Source organism: Dermacentor andersoni, chromosome 8 (genome assembly GCF_023375885.2).
Source record: "Dermacentor andersoni chromosome 8, qqDerAnde1_hic_scaffold, whole genome shotgun sequence".
Lineage (NCBI taxonomy): Eukaryota > Metazoa > Arthropoda > Arachnida > Ixodida > Ixodidae > Dermacentor > Dermacentor andersoni.
Window position 1 is genome coordinate 65,937,557 of NC_092821.1, and position 19,858 is coordinate 65,957,414.

The 19,858-nt window shown below is 47.0% G+C and overlaps 1 protein-coding gene across 1 annotated transcript in view; it reads left to right on the top strand.

The window, feature by feature from the left end:
- Window positions 1–19,411, top strand: part of LOC126538766 (uncharacterized) — a 47,753-nt gene extending 28,342 nt beyond the window's left edge. Inside the window, exon 4 of the mRNA XM_072289730.1 lies at window positions 17,623–19,411. Within this exon, the coding sequence (XP_072145831.1) occupies window positions 17,623–19,106 (1,484 nt within the window). The 3' untranslated portion in view covers window positions 19,107–19,411. The remainder of the gene's footprint in view (window positions 1–17,622) is intronic.
- Window positions 19,412–19,858: the final 447 nt, after the last annotated feature.

Below are 19,858 nucleotides of genomic sequence, written 5' to 3' on the forward strand. Positions count from 1 at the left end.
TGCCGTGACCTAAAAAAAGGAAAGTTTTTTACAGTACTGTGCACTTCATTCTTTCATACAGAAATACAACTTTCTCTCATTTGGAAGAAACAAAGATTTACTCTCAATGCACTAAAGTTGCGATAAATAAAAAAGTCGCAGTTTCGCTCGAAAGGCGAAGCATCAGTTATGATAGCAAATTAGTAGACAGCTATATGAAAAGTAAGAATAGTAGTTTTATTGGCCATATAAACTTTTAAACATTCGCTTACAAACTAAATTAACAAGTGTGGTGTCACGCGTGCACAAGCAAACATAAACACGTCTCACTTAATGACCACGGAAACTCTTTACCAAAACACTAGAGTGAGCAAATGCGGTAGCAGATGCGAAGGAATTGACATTTGCGCGGTCTCTCGCCTCAGTGCGAACTAAGTGATGAGAACACAACATGGTGCGCCTAGATGCGTAGACTCTTGTCTCCATCGCAGATCGCTTTCAAGATAGGGACCGTGCGGCTGCACCGTGCATAGCAGCCGCTAGTGTAGAATGGCTCTGCTGTTTGTGCCAGGCCCGTACGCAAGTTTAGGGAACTCCGAACGCCCGTGATGAGGCCCGATTTCTGTCCATCCCCGCACACGTGATCGCTTTCCTTTTAATTGTGGCATCGTGATGAACTCGGCATGTCTTTGCATTCGGCACTTCCATGCTGATAGAGCAAACGCAGAAAACTGGAAGACCGGGAAGACGGATGGTGCAATAACCTCAGCCAAATGAAGCATTGTCTAAGCACACATACTACAGCACATGGAGGAAGCTATGGCAGCTAGGCTCAAAGCCTATATGAGGCGGCCATTTTTAAATGCCAATGGTGATATGGCAACGCAGATTTAGGGTCATACTTGATTCTAACGCGCACACAATTTTTGGACCCGTTTTATCGTAAAAAAAAGGTGCGCGTTAGATTCGAGTAAATACGGTAAATGGTGAAAGTTGCAAAAGCTCTCAGTGCGCTGCTTTGCTTGGCTTCCATTCACTGAAAAATGTTATTGTAACGATGAAAGCGTCAGACAGGAAATGACACCCCACTGCACTATGTTATCCTTGTTGGAAATTTGTACCAGCATATTTGATGGGCAGCAAAACCGTCTGTTTACTAAGACTGGAAGCGTGAAAAATGCAACAACATAGCAAGGTGCTTGCTGTTTCACAATATGGCACCCTTTCGTGTGCACTTATGGCGAGCTGCCACATGCACTGGTACATAAACATGAAACAGGTAAGAGTCAAAGTTCCTCTGCAACCCACATGACACTTTTAAGAAAATGTATTTGTAAACCATTCTGTTTTCATAGCTGATCAATATTTGTTTTGTGCGAGTTGGTTAATCACATTGCGGCAACAACACAAAAAGCAAGGACAGAAAACACAGCGAGTAGGCAGATTGAAAAGACGAGGTAGACCAGTGAGAAAGGCAAGCAAAAATATAATACACGAGTTCCCAAGTGAAATACTTTACAAAAAATATGTTATGGATCTATTAATTAAGTCATACACACAACTTTGACCTATTGTGGTCTTAACATGGCCGATTAGCTATGTATTTTTGAGTGTCGTCTGTGTTGATCCTTTTCATAGCTGTAATTCAAAACTTGGCTGTGCTGAAACATGTATATACTGCACAGAATTGTGGATGTTCTTTTTTGGTGTTATTCTAATGCTGCCACAAGGAAGCTTGTTGCCGTCTCAAATGCGCTATTTGTCACCACCAGGAGGGTAGGCCTTGTCAGGCACGCACAGCCTTTAGCCTCCCTCCTGATGTGACAATGTATGTTTGGATGCTGTATGTGAAAAGTGAAAGTCTCGATAAACTTTCAAACTTAAAAAAAAATCTTTTCAAGTCTGATGACCCAGGAGTGAAGCTGAGGACTCAAAGAAAGCAATTGAATAGTACTAACAGTGGTGTACCAAAAGTTCACTGTGCATAGAGGAGGCCTAATTTTGCTATCTTATATTAAGCTAATGTGACCAAAGAAGATTATAGTGATGCAACTTCCGTTATCTGTTTCTACCATGCGTGCTTGTAGCAAACAAACTTAATTTTCTCCTTGATACTGTGGATCTTGCTCATTTGGCATAAGTAAAGGATAAGGCTGGTGTTAATATTGTGTAGAATTTTTACTATAATTTTCCTTAGTAAACAAGAAGATGTGCTATTGGTCGCAAGCCAATTACTTTTTATGCTTCTTTGGGCAGGGAGGCATAATGACTTCTTGCCAAAAGTCAAGCAAAAGGAGTTGTAGCAGAGCCGCCTCAACCATTGTGACAGTTGTGACTATGCTATTGGCATCCTGTCCGCACGCATTGCACACAAGTGCAAGCACCTCGGGGAGAAGCCACTTCATTGGCACTTCTACCTACAGAGCTTTTCGCACAAGCGCAGCTTTGAAGGGCCCCTCTCAGATCTGGTTTTCTTGAACTGACAAAAATAGTGCATACAACGCATCCTAACGAACGTGTCTCCAAAGTATACACCACTAAGCACTGCACAAAGGGCTCAAATTTCAAACCAAACACTGTATGTCCTTCACCTCACAGGCGCCGCATTCTTAGCTGATGAGTTGGCATTAATCTCACAAGTGTGACTGCGCCAATTGCAGTGCTGCGATGTCACTCACAGTGATGCGTGACTTCGAGAATTATTTAAGGCAACTTCAGCTATTTGTTTGATCTGTTGCTTCACTAAATGATATAACAATTAGTGAAATTATAGAACCTACAAATTGAATGTCTGTGAGTCTTTGTTTTGCTCCGTGCCATAGCTTCCGTTTTGTCTGCTTGTTAATTCCCACATTGTACAGTCGTTTCGTGCAGAAAGTTATCTGCTTTTTATTTACCTGGTTCTAACCCACGATTGTGCTCTTTGATTCGCTTGCGTCTGTCTCTGTGCTTGTGACTGTAGCACTGATTTATACTGTGACGTAGTAGTAACGGTGAAGAAAGCAGCAAAACTGTGAATGATGAAGCTAGCCTTTTATTGGGCGAACCTGTGGTCTCAAAACAGGCTGCTCTCAAAGAACAATAGCGGTGAGCACAGTCGGCGATCCTCGAAAATCTTTGATACATGAGTTATTGAAGTTTCCAGAGTAGCTTGAAAGTACTAGACAATTCATGTCACGTATACAATCTGATTAGACAATCTTCGATGACTATACACAACGCATAGAAACATCAATAACATTTCTGTAGGTTCCAGTCATGCAGGCGCGTCTTGCACTGGGTGATATTTTTTTTTTTTTTTTTAAAATACTGCAGCCCTATTCAGGGCTATTGCAGAAGTGGAGTACAGTAAAAGCTAGTTAATTCACAACTCGTTAATTCAAAATTTCAGATAATTCGAAGTAACTGCCACGGTCCGTCCAACAGTGTATTGAAACCTACATGTAACGCATCCTGCTAATTTACACTAAAATCCGCACCACCACCGATAATGCGAACTCCGCGCCATCGTGGATAGGGATAGTGCTAGCGGCGCGCGAGCATGTTGGCAACGATCGTCGCCGCACAGCTTTGCTCTTTCCATCTGCGGCCATCTGTTGCAGGTCAGTTCTCTCCCTCTCTCAATAGACCTCCAAGGTAAAAATGCGGTGCTGCATGTTTTTCTTTTTTATTATTTATTGCGACAGCAACTATATGGACACTCTAAGCGCATTTCTGCTGTCGGTGTGGGTGTAGACGTCACCATGAGGTTCCGTATAAAGTCCAAGGGCGATAACACCACCGCTACGTGCCCTACGCTGTATGTGCGAGTAAATGCGTGCGAGGGGAGCCGCCCATCGTGGCTCAACCACGCCCGCACGAAAGGGACGAATGAAATAAAAGTTTATTTTCCATCTTGTAAGGTACAGATGGGGGGAGTGGCAGAAAAAAAGCTGTCCAGTGGACAGCTTGACAAGTCCACCATCCCTCATTTGGGCAGAGGCAGCATCACATTCCTTCATTCATTCAAAATATACACATGTATACCGTACATACATAATATTGCACATCATATACATTACTCAAGAAGTCACGAAGAGCATCAATGGAAAAATACACATAGTATGGTCATACAAGTATTACAAAGCAATCACATACATCAGCCGGAGCTCATTGAGAGACGAAGAGAAAAGATTGAAACGAACTGAATTGTAATAGTTTAGGAGTGTGGGTAATGTATACCTCAGACACTGTTTCTCATAGCTTGACCGTGGTGTCGGTACTGCCCAGTCTTTGAAGTGTCTTGTGATATAATTTGGTGCTCTAGTTTGCAATTGGGCTAATTTATGCAGATTAAAAATATTCTTATAGGCTTTTGCCTTATAGACGTGACTTAATCGATATTTGTACAGATTATACGCTGGAATTACACCGGTTTTCATGAAGACAGTCATTGTCGATGCAGTGTAGAGCATTATATGGATGTCGGAGATATTCTTTCTGTAGTGAGTGAATATGCTCTAAATTGTTGGATGTCGTGTTTCCCCACACTAACTGACAATAGTTCAAATGTGAAGAAAAAAGGGAATTATACAGCAAGAGTTTGATGCGCGTAGAAAGAATATACCTTAAGCGGCCTATGTGAAGTGAAGAGTGAATGTGAGTGAATGTGAAGAGAAAGCGCGCCATTTTCTCGCGCATGTGAGGCACCCAACGTTGTGATGCCCAAAGGGGGGGGGGTTCCTTTCGGCTGCAACTGTGCATGTAGTGGCTGCGTGCGGTTGCGGCTGTATTAGGGTGTACTCTAGCCATATCTAGTTACGTCGTATCTAGTTGCGGCGGCGGCTTGTAGCTTTGTGCGTGCTTTGTGTTCTCAACGCTCACTTTGCGTTGAAGCGATAGGCAGCACGAATGTCACTTCACTCACTGCTGTTGCCACGTTTCCTCACGCCATTGTTTTGACAGCGAATGTCCATAGTCATCAGGTGTGATGTGTTCATGTTTGCTGTGCGCGCTGACGCCATGCTTAGTATTTTAGTTAGCAAGTGTACTATGAATACTTCGTATGGCTACGTCTTTTTCTCTTTCTTTGTTTCATGTTACATCTTGGAGGCTATGCTCTTTATCTACGAGGTGTTCTGCCGAGAAGCAGCACCAGGTAATGTCTATAAAATGGCAGCCGTGATGTTTGTCGGTGCTCGCAGTACCAAGAAGCATAGCCTTTGAAATTCGTGGCTATTACTCAAAGGAAAGCATCGCTGGGATACGTCCTTGGATGCCACCTATGCGTATATTGAAACTCTGCAGCATGCAGCCGGTGCATCTACGAATGTACAACGGAGACCAACGTCGCAGCAGATTGCAATGTGTTTCGATAGTGCATTCTATAATTCGGCTCTTGTTCCTGCGGGAAGCATTGCGTATGGCCAGTCACGCTATGGTGCTTGCGCTGCGCCAGCCTAAATGCCGTCCTCTCCAGACTTCGACGCACACACCGCTTTGAACAGCTGCCTGCAACCATCGTTGAAGCCAATGTTACTAGACTAGCTTCAGTTGTAAAACTCCCCACCCGCGCGCTTACAGCCGCTGTCGCCACTTCTGTGACAGCCGCCAGAGAGCAACGCAGTTCCATCGGGCTCCACTGCAGACGCCTCGTCACAGCCTTGAGCTTGTGCGGACTGGCAGTTTACACGTGTTTCACGCTCGCTGGCGTTCTCCCTAGTCCGAATTAGTGATACCACGTGAGAGTGGTATCCACCTACAGCAATAAGATTTATCGCGCCAGTTCGTTAATACTGAAAGAAGGGTAAACTGCACGAAAGGAAGAAACGCATACAGCGAAGCGCAGAAGCTGCGTTTCTAAATGTCGTGTATTTCTTCCTGTCGTCTTAACGTTTCGCGCAGTTTAGGCTCACGAGCCTGAATATCTGGCCAAAGTGCGTGATTGTAGGATGATCTTCATCCCCACCGAAGCTTCTCACCACGCCAAAGAAGCGCTACAAAAAGAAAGATGATGTCGGTCTTTGTACACACAAGCCACACACAAAAAAAAAGAGAAAGAAAGAAGTCGGATTTTTCGTTCCGTGAAGATGCTTAATCAGCGAAGCTGAAACGTGCGGCCCCTGTGTTTATTACTGGGTTAATCCCGAGGGTTCATTAAAGTATTTCTCAGTTATGAGGTTACACACACAATCGGCTGCGACGGAGAGAATGACGTCTGACGGTATGCCCGCAGTCCGCAGTTGTCGCTTGCGTTCGATGTCTCGAGTTTGCTCGGCGGCGTGGTCAGCAGCCTTCGCCTGCGATTTGCCGCTTGTGATTCTTCGAAATTAAATTTATTCAAAATTAAATCTTTCCGTTACGTAAGACCATGAGTGGCTCATACTCCCTTAAGCAATGGCTCATACCCCCGTAAACGCGGCCTCCCCATTACGACGACAGAAGTAAAGTGAAATTCTATGCTGGAAAGATGAACGGCCACGCAGCCAGCTGTGGAAGACGACGACGAACGCGGGAGCAGTGGCACGAGCGCGTGCCGTTGATTTCGCAGAGAGTTCCCGGTCGGCACGAGGAATTGCTCTGTTTCACGTCGAGCGAAGCGTCGCATTGCTAAGAGCACAGAAAAGGTGGTGCGCCGAACTGTTGACATCGTTCTGATAGCGGCCTATGCAGCCAGGTACGCAGCACGTCGGCATCGTATGCTGATATTCTTAAGAAACTCGGCGAAGGCTACAGTTCCACGGATGACATGCTTGCTGAAATTAGCTGTCAACAACGAAGTACAGAATACACCAACGTTGCACCGCGTGCTTTGTACGGCCCGCCCGCGTAGCTGGCTAGTGAGGAAGTGAAGCCGGGCGCGACTGCAGCGCCACGAAGGCGCGGGCAGGTGGCGGTACCGCGCAACGGCACCGAGTTTTAAAACTGAAGCTAGTCCAGTAACGTTGGTTGAAGCGGCGTGGGCACCTTTTTTTTCCCCGTGCCATGCATTGTGGGTCGGCGCAATCAGCACGGCGAGCACACGGGTGGAGCCAGAGCCATCTCAACGTCGTGCGTGTAGGGCCACGTTGGCCGCGTCCTGTTACGTTGGCTGTGCTAGTGGTCCGAACTATAGACGTTCTCGCCAACATGACATAGTGTGTGCGTGTGCGCGCTCATGCTATGTTGGACTATACACACACCTTAATGGAGCATTTTTTTATCTGACTTTGGATAATTTGTATAATTCTGTATTGTATTGAATTGAATTTTGTATAATTCGAATTTTCGTAGCATCCCTGCGGAATTCGAATTAATGAGCTTTTACTGTATAACAAATACATGAAACAGACAAAAAGGTAGTTGAACATAATGAATAAAAAGAAAAAAAGGACAACAATCTTATCACAGCTGTGCTTTACGAAATGTGACAGTGCCATTTCACAAACAGAACCTTGGTAACTCATTCCACCAGTCAACAACTCTCGCGAAATAACTAGGTTCAACATGTTAGTGCACGCAAAGAAAAGCTTTAGGTTGAGGGTATTACAATGTCTTGTTGTAAAAACGTTGGCATATGCGATGACATCAGCAGATAGTCGGCAAGACGATTGAATAATTGAATGTAATGGCTTCATGGAATCAATATGCCGCCTTGTGCACAGAACAAATGAATTAATGAATTGCGGACGAGGACGAAAAATCACTATTATAGCGATGACAAATGAAACAAACAGCCTTCCGTCCAGATGCATGAAGTGTACCCTAATACAGGATGAATGAATGTTTTATACGTTAGTAATTCAGGGTATTTTGGAAATTTAGGTTATGTTCATCTTAAGTAACCTCATTTTCATAGTGAGTGAGTGGGTGGGTGAAAGAACTTTATTTCGGTCCCGAGAAGATGCAGGGGAGACCCCACGCCACCCAGCTAGTCCCACATAGGGACTGCCATGCCTAGCTTGATGGCCTGATCGCAGGCACTCGGACGGCCAGGGTTTGTTTGTTGAATTCGGGGCTGCCCAAGAGCGCAGCCCACCTATTCTCGCTGAAGGCAGAGCCAATGGCTTCACACACACATAGCACATAGTCCAATGTTGCCGCTAGTCCACAGGCAGAGCAGTCCGCACTGTGATACCTTTAAGGGTATATAGCATGAAGAATCGCAAGCTTAGGATACGCACTGGCTTGTAAAAGTCGAAGGGTCACCGCCTGCGCCCTGCATAAGGCAAGGTGTGGGAGGGGGAATACCCGCTTTGGCAGATGGTAGTCTTTGGTGATATCATTGAATGTGAGTAAGGGTTCCCTGCGGAGCAGGGGAACTGCGGAGATGGCACGGTCAGTGAGTCCTTACGCAGCCTTGTGCGCGCCCTCGTTAGGGTTAGAGGGAGAGCCATCAATCAACCCCAAATGAGTAAGAAACCAAGTGAGAGAATGGGGAGAGGTACTTTTGATGCTTTGGAGAATGCAGAGGGCCTGAGGGGAGACCATCCCGGTTTGGTAGGCCTTAATGGCCACCTTGGAATCGCTATATATTGTCTCTCTGTGGCCATCGAGTACAGCCAATGTGATTGCTACCTGTTTGGCTACCACGAGCTTCGATGTGTGTACCATAGCGCAGCAAGTGATCCTGCAATTGGAGCCAACAATGGAGATGACAAATGCCTCTTGTTGGACATAAGCTGTGGCATCCACGAAGCTTGCCTCAATGTGGTTGTTACGGACATGCTCAAGTAGAGCTCTACCCCTGGCACGATGTCTGCCGACGTCTTGTGCAGGGTGCATACTGCGGGGAATGGGCGCGATGTGCAGTTGGGGCCTGATGGCGCTTAGAATCCACACGGCGTTGGGGCACTGGTTGGCAGTGTGGAGGCCCATCTCGTTGAGTATCTTGCGGCCCGCCAGGGTGTCGGATAGCCTGAGTAGCTGTGAGTGCTCTTGCGGCTTGATTATTTTTTCCAGCGTGCTGTGCACTCCAAGCTTGAACACGTTTTCGGTGTCAGTGCTTACAGGTAAGCTGAGGGCAAGCTTAAAGACCTTTCTGATGAGGGAAATGAGCTTGCTCCTCTCTGCAACATGCCAATTATGCATGGTCACCGAGTATGAAAGGTGGCAGAGCACAAAAGCATGTATAATGTGGATGAGATTGTCTTCCTTGATTCCGTGGTGCCTGTTGACCAATTGCTTGTTGGTGAGCCTCCGGATGAGGCCGTGAGCACTCTCCCTTGGAAGTGATCTGTCTGAGTGTGGTTCCATTGGGACCGTTAGACTCGATATACATCCCCAATATTCGGAGTGAGTCCACTCTGGGCACAGGGGACCTGTCGCCAATGAAAAGTCGTACATATTTCGCTTTCGGACGCTGGTTTCCAATCATGATGGCCACCGCCTCTGGCTTTTTTCTTGTAGAGAGGCAGTTAAAACTTGGATGGAGAACATCTGAGCCCAGTGGGGTGGACAAAGTGCCCAGTCGCATCTATGGCGCTCTGCATAATGTCCTCAACTTGGCCGTCGCTGCCTCTAATGCACCTGATGGTGATGTCATCTGTGTAGATGGTATGGTTAAGTCCTTGAATCTTGGAAAGTTCCTTGGAAAGTCCAATCATTGCGATGTTGAATAATGTTGGCAAGATGACTGAGCCCTGAGGTGTACCACGTGAACTGAGGGTGATCTCTTGCGAGACGTATCCTTCAATCTTGAGCTTTACATTTATTTCTCTGGCTAAGGAAGGATCGAATCAAGTCGTAGGCCCTCTTTCCGAGCCCGAGGCCAGCAATAGACTGGGGAATGAATTCGTCTGAGATGTTCTTGAAGAACTTCTCCAGGTCTAATTCAAGGATGGCTCTGGTATCTTCTGTCCTCCGGTCGATGATCTAATGCTTTATCAGCTTTATGGCATCTTATGTTGAGAAGCTGGCTCCGAAACGAATCATATTGTGGGTGTACATATTGTTGGTCTCGATGTGCACGGTGAGCCAGTTGAGCAGGGCATGCTCTGTGACATTACCAACACAGGACATCAGGGAAGTTGATCTTGAATTGTCAATTCCTGGGGATGAGTGCCATGCAGGCCGTCTTCCATTGTGTGGGGACCTGTCCACTGCGCCAAAGTTCACTAATTCTTTCAGTGCTGAAGCCGACTGACTCATCGAGATTCTTGAGAATCGTGTTAGTGATGCCATCCGGGCCAGGGGTGGATTTGTCGTTGAGGGAGAAGAGGATCTGTCGGATCTCGGCTACAGTAAATTCCTAGTCCAACTTCGGCACCTCACACCTCGCGTAGTCTGGGAACTGGGCGGGCGCAGAGCTGTCCACGGCTGGCAGGTACTTGCCTATGAGCCTTTTGACAATCATCTCATCTGGGGTAGAGCCAGTAACGAGGCGGATGGCTCACGCAAGGGATCGTCTCTGGCTGGACCTGGTGCTGCCCTTATCGAGAAGGTGTTTCAGCAGACCCCAGCTCTTGCCGGATCTGAGCTGGCCCTCGACAGATTTGCAGAGCTCCTCCCATTGTTATTTACACAGGTTCTTGCAGTGCCCTTCGATCTCCCTGTTAACCTCGGAAACCTTGAGGAGCCTCCTGTTATGCTTCTCGCCGTTCCATCTCCTGAGGAGGGCTTGCTTGACTTCCATCAGGTGGGCCAACCTGCTGTCATCTTGTCAACGTCGAGGTCTGTAACGACCTTGTTGGCCACCGCCGCAGCATCAACCCTGATCCCTTTGCACCAACCTTCAAAATCTTTGTCTCAGCCGTCAGTGCATGCTCAGCTCTGATTTTTTAAAATCTTGATTTGAACCTGAAGTGTCCCCAACGGGCTTCTACATGAGGGGTATCTTGCAGAAAAAGACGATCTTGTGGAAAACGTCCCAGTTGATCACCTTGAATTTCCTCGTCCTTCAGTGGGCAATCGTGAGGGAGACCTCAATGACGTAGTGGTCACTTCCATGGTCTAGAGCTGTGTTGACCCACTTGACCTCTGCGACGTCCTTGATGAAAGAGAGGTCCGGGTAGTTCCCAGCATGTGGAGTTGCCTCTCCTAGTGAGGAAATCCTTATCGGTGATAACGGTCAAGTCCGCTTCCATCGCAGTTTGCCACAGCTCGCGTCCCCTGATTGTGTCATGGGTGTGGGGCGTTGAAATTGCTAACAACGGCAAGGGCACGTCCACTGGCCAGGCTGATGGCCCTCTTGAGGGGAAAGTTTGCTCTCGCCCTGTGATAACTGGGACTGCAGTATACATTGAGGATAAAGAGGCTGTTTCTTTTGAGGCCCCTTCTTGGTGGGTCCATGAGGATTTCGGTCATGTTGCACTCGATGCCATCACCAAATGCGCTGAGGTCGCAGAAGAGGCAACTGTACCTTTTGTTGACTACGGTAGCAACTCTCCTACCTCATGAGTGCGAGGATACTACTAGATAACCCGCAAGTTTGACAGGGGTATCAGATGCAACTTCCTGAATAGCTATGATTTAGGGCTTAGCTGCGAAGGTTCTTAAATGTTGCTGCAGCAGCAGCTTCTTGTTAGGAAACCCTCCGCACTATCCATGCCTAGGCTGAGGGAGGGTTGAGTAGTTAAGGCGGCCCTGAGAATCGCGGCCACCGTCGGTGGTGCTAGTAGATACAGTCTAACCCACTTACAATACCGGTTTTAACAATATATCTGTTATAACAATAAAAAGCTGCTGCACTGCCAACTTTTGTATGTTTTCTATGGGGAAATAACCCGGTAATTACAATGTACCCAAGCTGCATTATCGGTTATAACTATGAAGTCTGGCTGTTGGGTTTCCATGCCAAAAGGTAATGAAATGCGAAATCCTTGAAAATAAGAAAAGTAAACTACGAGCCGTTGCACGATCGCCCGCCACCCCAACTGTCACTGCACGCTTCTCTCCATGAGCGATGCATCCCAGCCCCGCATGCATCTCTCGCGTTGCCCTTCCAACCCTCCAAACAGGAATGGGCTGCGCCCATAGCTCTCTGCACCGTGCCACCCTCCGAAACACGAATGGACCACGCCAGCTGCGCTGATGGCACTGCTTCCAGATTGCTCACTCAGCCCTCACAGTTGGTTCATTATTCTATGGCTCTCATTCTGCGCAATTCTGCTAACGGATTAAGTCGCCCGTGCTTGTCTTTGTTCGTTGCTTCGAAGTCATTCCTGGCCACGTTGTTTTTCAGCCTCGTTTGACTTGCTGTCGAAAAAGAACATGGCTGATCATCGGCAATGCACAACATTGCTGGTGAAAAGAAATTGTACTGCTATAGATTTGGAAACAAAGTGCTGCAAACCAATGGGGCAATCATCACGAACGTGATGGCCACGATGGCAGCTCTGACGTGGTAAGGCAGGCTGCCTCAACATTGTCCCTGCGGGAGGTCCTGTAGATCATTCAGTCCCTCTAGGGCTTGTTTTCGCGAGGGACCTTCTGCTTCACTACGTGGAGCTCCTGGATGCCTTAGAGAAGAATGTCGGCAAGTTTCACATAAAGCAAGCAAGGCTGACGGACATGCGGTTTTCTTGTGCAAGCGAGTGAGAATTACGTGGCGAGATGCTTGTGGCGATCTCGCTCCAGCGTTTATTCTGGGTTTCTCAAGCTGAGATGCTTCTATGGCAACCTTCCTGCATATTTTAAAAGGCGCCTTTTGGGGCAACTAAAGCTATGCCTCGGCGGAGCTTGTATGTCACTTGCTGCCCGTGACCTTTCTTTGCAGTTGTTATGGCAGTGCCATTCTTGAACACCGATAGCTGTGGCTTGTTAACAACATGCGATCAGAGCGTGCAGGAAGTAGAGTTAAACAGTTAAACGAGTTAGCACAATCAGAAGCTGGATGGAGGAACGGGGTGGGGAGATGAACTGGCTTCCCCGCCATTATAGTTTTCTCGGAACAGCTATGCCATCCTCCATATGGATTTTTTTTTTCATGCAACCCGGTTATAACAACTAGCGATTATAACAATGGAATTTTTGTGGCACTTGAATATTATTATAAGTGGGCTCGACTGTATTGTGCTGTAGCCTGCGAAGGAGCCAGCCTGGGTTCTCTCCTGGCAACGACGTCCTCAACTTGGCTTATGCGCTCACTGAGTGCACCAAAGCCCATTTTGGGGTGCACTATAGCTTATTGGACCTTTACCAAGCCAGCCTGCACGCTGGTGAAAGCATTCTTGAGTTCCGAGAGTGATTTTATAGTCTCATCTTCCTGTCTATTCTCTGCTGCTTAATGCGTAGCCTGCTTATTTCTTGCCTAACTTGCGTGTTTTCTTTCCTCAACTGCTCGTTAGCTCATTTTAAATCCTTGAGCTCATTCGCATGGTGCGAATTACAAGGCAGGTCATCGCCTCTGAGGGCCTCACGTCCCCCTTGGACCTTGTCGGCCCGAGAGGATGTTGGCTTTGTCTTGCTTCTGAGGGTGGTGGGCGTGTGGGAGCGGGACCTGGTCCGCTGCGACATGTCGTGCCTTGGCCTGGAGCTGGAGCAAAGCCGAAAACCAGAGCATCCCCGGGGACATGCCTGTCCTCTGGACCCGGGGCGGGAGCCGTATCGTCTCCTAGAGGTGCAATGGCCCCTGTGCCCGGAACGACCGCTCAGGTGGCCCCTGGAATGGGAGTGTCCTCTGCACTGAGCGCCCGGTGTGGACAAACGATGAAACTCGTCCACGCTGTATGCGGAGCGCCACTGAGGGGATGGTGGCATGGCACCGACCATCTTGATGCGCTCACTGTGACAACGATGCATGGGATCCTGAACTTTTGAGCGCAGTCTTTACTTGCCGTGAAATGCTGGCCACCAGAGTTTACACTTCGGGGTACACTGATGCTGCTTGTCAGGGCTAGGGGCACCACAGCCAGGGCAAATCGCATCACGGGGAGTGGAGCACATGGCGCGATGGCCGAGGTGGCCGCATCTATAACACACTTCACGATTTGCTTGCTGTAGAGCGAGCACTGTATGAGTAACGGTCCATACTTGACGAAGTTCGGTACACGATGCCCATCGAATGCGACAATGACCTTGCTGGTTTGGGCTATTCTCTTGGCTGCCAAGGTGAGTGGATTATTCGTGTTGATAATCTTGGCATCGATGATGTTAGGGCCATCGTGAAGGAGGATGTTGCGCATTACCCCCTTGGATGTGGAGTTTGGGGCCATCTCTTAGGCACTCAGCTCATGTACCTTGCCCGAGATAAGTATCAGCCATATCCCAACGTAGCGGCTCACATTCTCGCGTTTGGGAGTACTGGCCACCACAATAATTTGCTGTGGATTCGGGCACAGAGTATCTTGGCATAGGTCTTCCTGGCTGATGCCAGTGGCGGCGAGTATTGCCTCTGCCACCATAATTGCGCCAATCTTCAAGATATTGATTCCACCTCGCACTCCTGATCGCAATCTTGATATCATCTCGAGGAAGTGAGGGCATCCAGGGCATCCTTCCTGCTCGTAGCACCTTGGATTTTAGTGCAGCACCGCCTGGTTTGCCACGGCATGCTCCCGGCTGTGGGGATGGCACATTAGGGTCCTCCATGTGCGTTTTGGCACCAACTCTTCTGACCCCCACAGACTGTCAAGCTTGATCCTAAGTAACCTTTTCCGGCAAGGTATCCTCCCCCCACCACTTGATACTCCATCTTGAGTAATAAATTAAGCATACCAGGCCTCCAAAAGGCCAGCTGCAGGCAAAAGTAAGCCTAGGGTTAGCGAGGCGCCACCTCTCAGGAGAAGAAAATGACAGTAAATTCGTGGGAAATCCACCCACTGTGGTCAAATATGGTATCGATAGAATCCTGATGCCTTCACGGATCTGATGCAAACAATCGTTTTTGAGCACTCGGTAAAGAAACACTAGAAAAGTTGTTGTAAAGTGAGAGCTGATACAAGCGAGAGTTCCCTACCCAATATGGGGGTGCTGTGACCACTGCATGTTGTGTGTGAAGATAAATCTAAGGTATTTGTACACCTGTGCCTGAAGAACTATTGTGTTGTTGAAAGCGTACACATGCTGTGAAGGAAAATAGCTGTTCCTAAATGACACTACTACGGTTTTCTGAAAGTTGATGCGCATCTGCCAGTCCGTACACCTGGTGCAAAATCGGTTGAAGGAATCCTGAAGTAAGGTGTGATCACTAGAAGAAGTGACCTGGTATAGGAAGCAGTCGTTGGCATAAAGACAGGCATTTCACTTAATATTGCTGGGAAGGTCATTTATAAATAGTAAAAATAACAAAGGTCCTAGAATGGTCAGTGACGAAAAAAGGTCACCAGGGGCGGTGAGCTGTTAATGTTACATTTACAGTTGAGGACGAAGTGGAAATAAATGAAATGAATTGAGAGTGAGAATTAAGAACGCTAGCTATCCAGTCAATCAGTCGAGGATTATTTCAAATTATGTTTAGTTGACTTAGTAGCTTGTTGTGTATAACCGTGTCGAAGCTTTGGAAAAGTGTACAAATAACGCATCAATTTGATTGCCAATATCAAGGTTTTTAGTAATGTCATGTGAAAATTTAACCAGTTGTGTTGTGCTCAGACTACGACAAAATCCATGTTGTATGTTAAAGAGAAGGTTATTCGATTCAAGATACTTTGTTATATGCTTCTGTATGATATGCTCCAGTAGCTTACCGGAATTGGAGGTAAGCGATATAGGTCTATAGTTAGAAAAAAATTGCTTTTCACCAGATTTATGCAAAGGCAGGACTCTGGCTAGCTTCAAGGACTGATACACGATGCCTAAGGCAAGGACTTGGGAAAGATGACCGCTAAGTAACATGAACACCAGAGAGAGTATCTTACCAGAAAGCTGTTTTGAATATTGTCTGGACCACTGCATTTCTTTGTGTCTAAATTGAGAATCAAGTTTCTGGTGCTGTTTTCACTGATTACCACATCGCTGATAGAGAGCACAGGATTAGTATTCGTGAACAGTAGGAAGGAGTTGTTGTCATGCGTGAACACTGATTAGAAGTAGACATTAAAACATTAGCTATATCGGAGGGGTCTCAAACAGCCATGCCATCTAATATAAAGGAAACTGCAGCAGTTTTAGTTGGTGTGATAGAAGTCAAGAATATGTGCAGGTGAGAGTGTAAAACTTCAGTTTGAGGTCTGGCTTCATGACAGCACAGTGTGTGTTGCCACAAAGCCACACTTCAGGGCAAGGTTCGGGACTAATCAAACTTTCATTATCTCCTGGGGAAGTCCACTGTCTTCCCACGCCTGTGTGTCAAAACTCCGTTCTCCCCTTCATTTTCGGTCATTCTCCTACTCTGTATGCATCGCCATCTTGCATTTAGCAGTTAGCGAATAGTGCAAACAATGCCAGCAAAGTAGAACTTTGATCACGATAAGCTGTGATCAGTGGCCCAGCAGCACCTTTAAAAACAGTAGGACCGAGTCACTGGCTGAAGATAAAACAAGGGCAAGTCGTTCATCTCCAAATGGATACTGTTTTTATAACTGTCCGAGGATTGTATGCAGTTGTTTCTGTGGGTTATACGCGCTATTTTTTTTTTTAAAGACAAGCTTTCTTTGCCTCTTCCTTCGACTTTTCCACTGCTGCTGCTGCTGCTACTGTTGTTTGGCACACTGCATCAGGGGTGGTTCAGAGTGGGCGTTTGCCTGACAGGAGCGAGGCAGAGAGGAAAGGCGACACAAGAAACTCGTTTCGACGCCACCGTGTCGAATGTGAACAATGCCCTTTACAGTTCCCTGGGCGTCGCCACATTAGCCTCTTAGCAGCTGTAATTATCCGTGATCCCCCACAAAAGCATTGCAGAGATTACACTGCTTATCTTTCTACTAATGTGCAAGTCCAGAGGGAAGTTAGATAGAATGGTATAGCAGAGGGGGGAGAAGAGGCAGTTCTCATGTAAGGGGGAGGAGCAAGAGCAGACATGAGAAGGTGAAATTTTTTCTTTCTGGCCTATTCTGAAAATGTGAAACGTTCCAGCGCAGAAATAAACACGGGTGAGCACAGAAAGGCAACAAGAACACCTGTTCTTGTCCTTCTCTGCTCGTCCATGTTTTTTTGTGCTCTGGAACAATGCTTCATAATGCTATTCACAACCAACTAGCCCAGCCATCCACGCTTAACGTTTTCTAAAAGAGGGTGCGGGTTTTACATGTCGGTGGGTTATACGGGGGAAAATACGCTATTTTCTAGCTGGCTCCTTGCACTCTCAACTTGCATAAACGTTGCCAAAGTTCAGCATGCAATCAAGAAAAATCCCACTGATTAAATCTCTTATGAGACAATTTTGTTGTGCCAGCGAATTGTAACAAGTTTTGCAAGTAGTGCCAAATCTGGCTTCTGATCCTCGAGTGCTCATTTAGGACGAGAGAGCGAGCTCAATCAAAGTATTTTTAATCTGTTCTGTAAGGGTCGTAAAAATCCATGAAAGTCTTCAAACACTCTATTCACTTTGTCATTTTTCGCCTTTCTAAAAAATAATTTTTTTATTGGTGGACTTCACAAACAGGATCATGAAATATTCAGGTGCAGAAATATTGGGTAAATTAAAAAGGACCATTAGGAGTTCTTGGTTTCATCATACTTGAAATGACCCTGAAGACTTCCCAAATAAACAAAAAAGGAAAATAAAGCTTGCCAGTAAATTTGGCGTCTGTGTTGTGTTTTGGCATTACATATTAACTTTTGCTTACTTTTGTTTTATTTGTGCAGCACTTGGGCCTTCTATTTCTCCATCAACTGCCAAATGTGACAACTCAAAGCAAGGATGCCTCCACCGATGTCACTTATGTGACTATGCGACTGATAAACTGTCTCATCTGGAAACGCATGCCAGCACCCACACTGGCGAGAAGCAATTTCAGTGCCCTTCATGCTCTCGGAGTTTTTCAGAGAAGGGCAACCTTAGGAGACACATGCACATCCACACAGGCGAGAAGCCATATCAGTGCCCTTCATGTTCTTACAGCTGCTCACGAAAGGGCAGCCTTATGACACACCTGCGCATCCACACAGGCGAGAAGCCTTTTCAGTGCCCTTCATGCTCTCGGAGCTTCTCAGGAAAAAGCCACCTGACAGAGCACCTGCGCACCCACACAGGCGAGAAGCCATTTAAGTGCCCTTCATGTCTTCAAAGCTTTTCACAAAAGGCCAGCCTGAAAGCCCACCTACGCACCCACACAGGCGAGAAGCCATATCAGTGCCATTCATGCTCTCAAAGCTTTGCACAAATGGGCAACCTTTTGAAACACCTGTCCACCCACACAGGCGAGAAGCCATTTCAATGTCCTTCGTGCTCTCGGAGCTTCTCACAAAAGGCCCACCTGAAAGTCCACCTGCGCACCCACACAGGCGAGAAGCCTTTTCAGTGCCCCTCATGCTCTTGGAGCTTCTCACGAAAGACCTATCTAACTCAGCACCTGCGCACCCACACAGGTGAGAAGCCATATCAGTGTCCTTCATGCCTTCAGAGCTTCACACATAAGTCCAACCTGATATCCCACCTGCGCACACACACAGGCCAGAAGCCATATCAGTGCCCTTCATGCTCTCACAGTTGCTCACAAAAGAGCAACCTTATGGAACACATGCGCACCCACACAGGTGAGAAGCCATTTCAGTGCCCTTTTTGCCCTCAGAGCTTTTCACAAAAGACCCACCTGCAAGGCCATGTGCGAACCCACACAGGCGAGAAGCCATTTGAGTGCCCTTCATGCTCTCAGAGCTTCTCACATAAGACCTACCTCAAAACCCACCTGCGCACTCACACAGGTGAAAAGCCATTTCAGTGCCCTTCGTGCTTTCGGAGCTTCTCACGTAAGGCCTACCTGAAAGAGCACATGGGCACCCACACAGGTGAGAAGCCATTTCAATGCCCTACATGCCTTCAGCGCTTCTTACGAAAGGCCAGCCTGAAATCCCACCTGCGCACCCACACAGGTGAAAAGCCATATCAGTGCCCTTTATGCCTCCAGAGCTTCTCGTTGAAGAGTGCCATGAAGGTGCACGAGCGCATTCACACAGGTGACCGGCCATACAGTTGCACCGTCTGCTCTAGGTCTTTTAAGCAGTCTCATCACTTAAGCAGACATACGAGAGCACAGCACCATGATACTGTAGGGGAGGTCGACAACCATGTTGAACTGGAGCCAATTAAAAATCTACAGGCATGTAGCATGCTGGATAGCAGCAGGTAACACAAATGTCTCCATGTGCTCTTGAAGGGACACTGCAGCAAATATTAAGCCAAGCGAAAGGGATAGATTAGTGCTTGAGAATCTCTTTAAGGCATCAATATTATCGCCAACAGAGCCTTAATAATTGAAAAACTAAAGAAAATGCAGGACATGATTGACTCTGCCGGGACATTCAAGTACATGCCCAATGACGAAAGCACTCTTCACTTAAATTATGTCACTAGTACTCAACCACTCATTGCAAGAAACATTGTTGTGTCGTATTATAAGGCGAAATAAAATGCTACTTCTCCAGTTCTATTTTATTTTCAGAAAAAAAGAACTCATTGAAATTACCCTTGACAATGATGCAGGCAGTTGAAGGGGTTTGCTTTTGCTCTACTCTGCACTGCCCACACTTTAGCGTTTCAGCAATTTCGTTATCGCGCAGTGCTGGACTGGTTTTGCTGGTTCGCGAAATCTGCACAAACTGCAAGTAATAGCAAATTTAACGTCCATGTTATGTCTTGGGATGCCCAAACGGTTCACACCATTTGACCAACAAGCAGCTGCTGCGGTGAATCCACTGCTCTGTCTTGGCTCAGTGCTGCCACCATTTATCGAATGCCGTTTACCTCACTGACGGCAGCTTCGGGCGGTGATGGCATATGCAACGGCACCACTCCCCCGGTTGTGTGGCGGGAGATTTGAATTTCTAAAAGGGCATTTGTGCGGACCCTTCAGATGCAATTTTCTCAGATGTAAACTAAGTC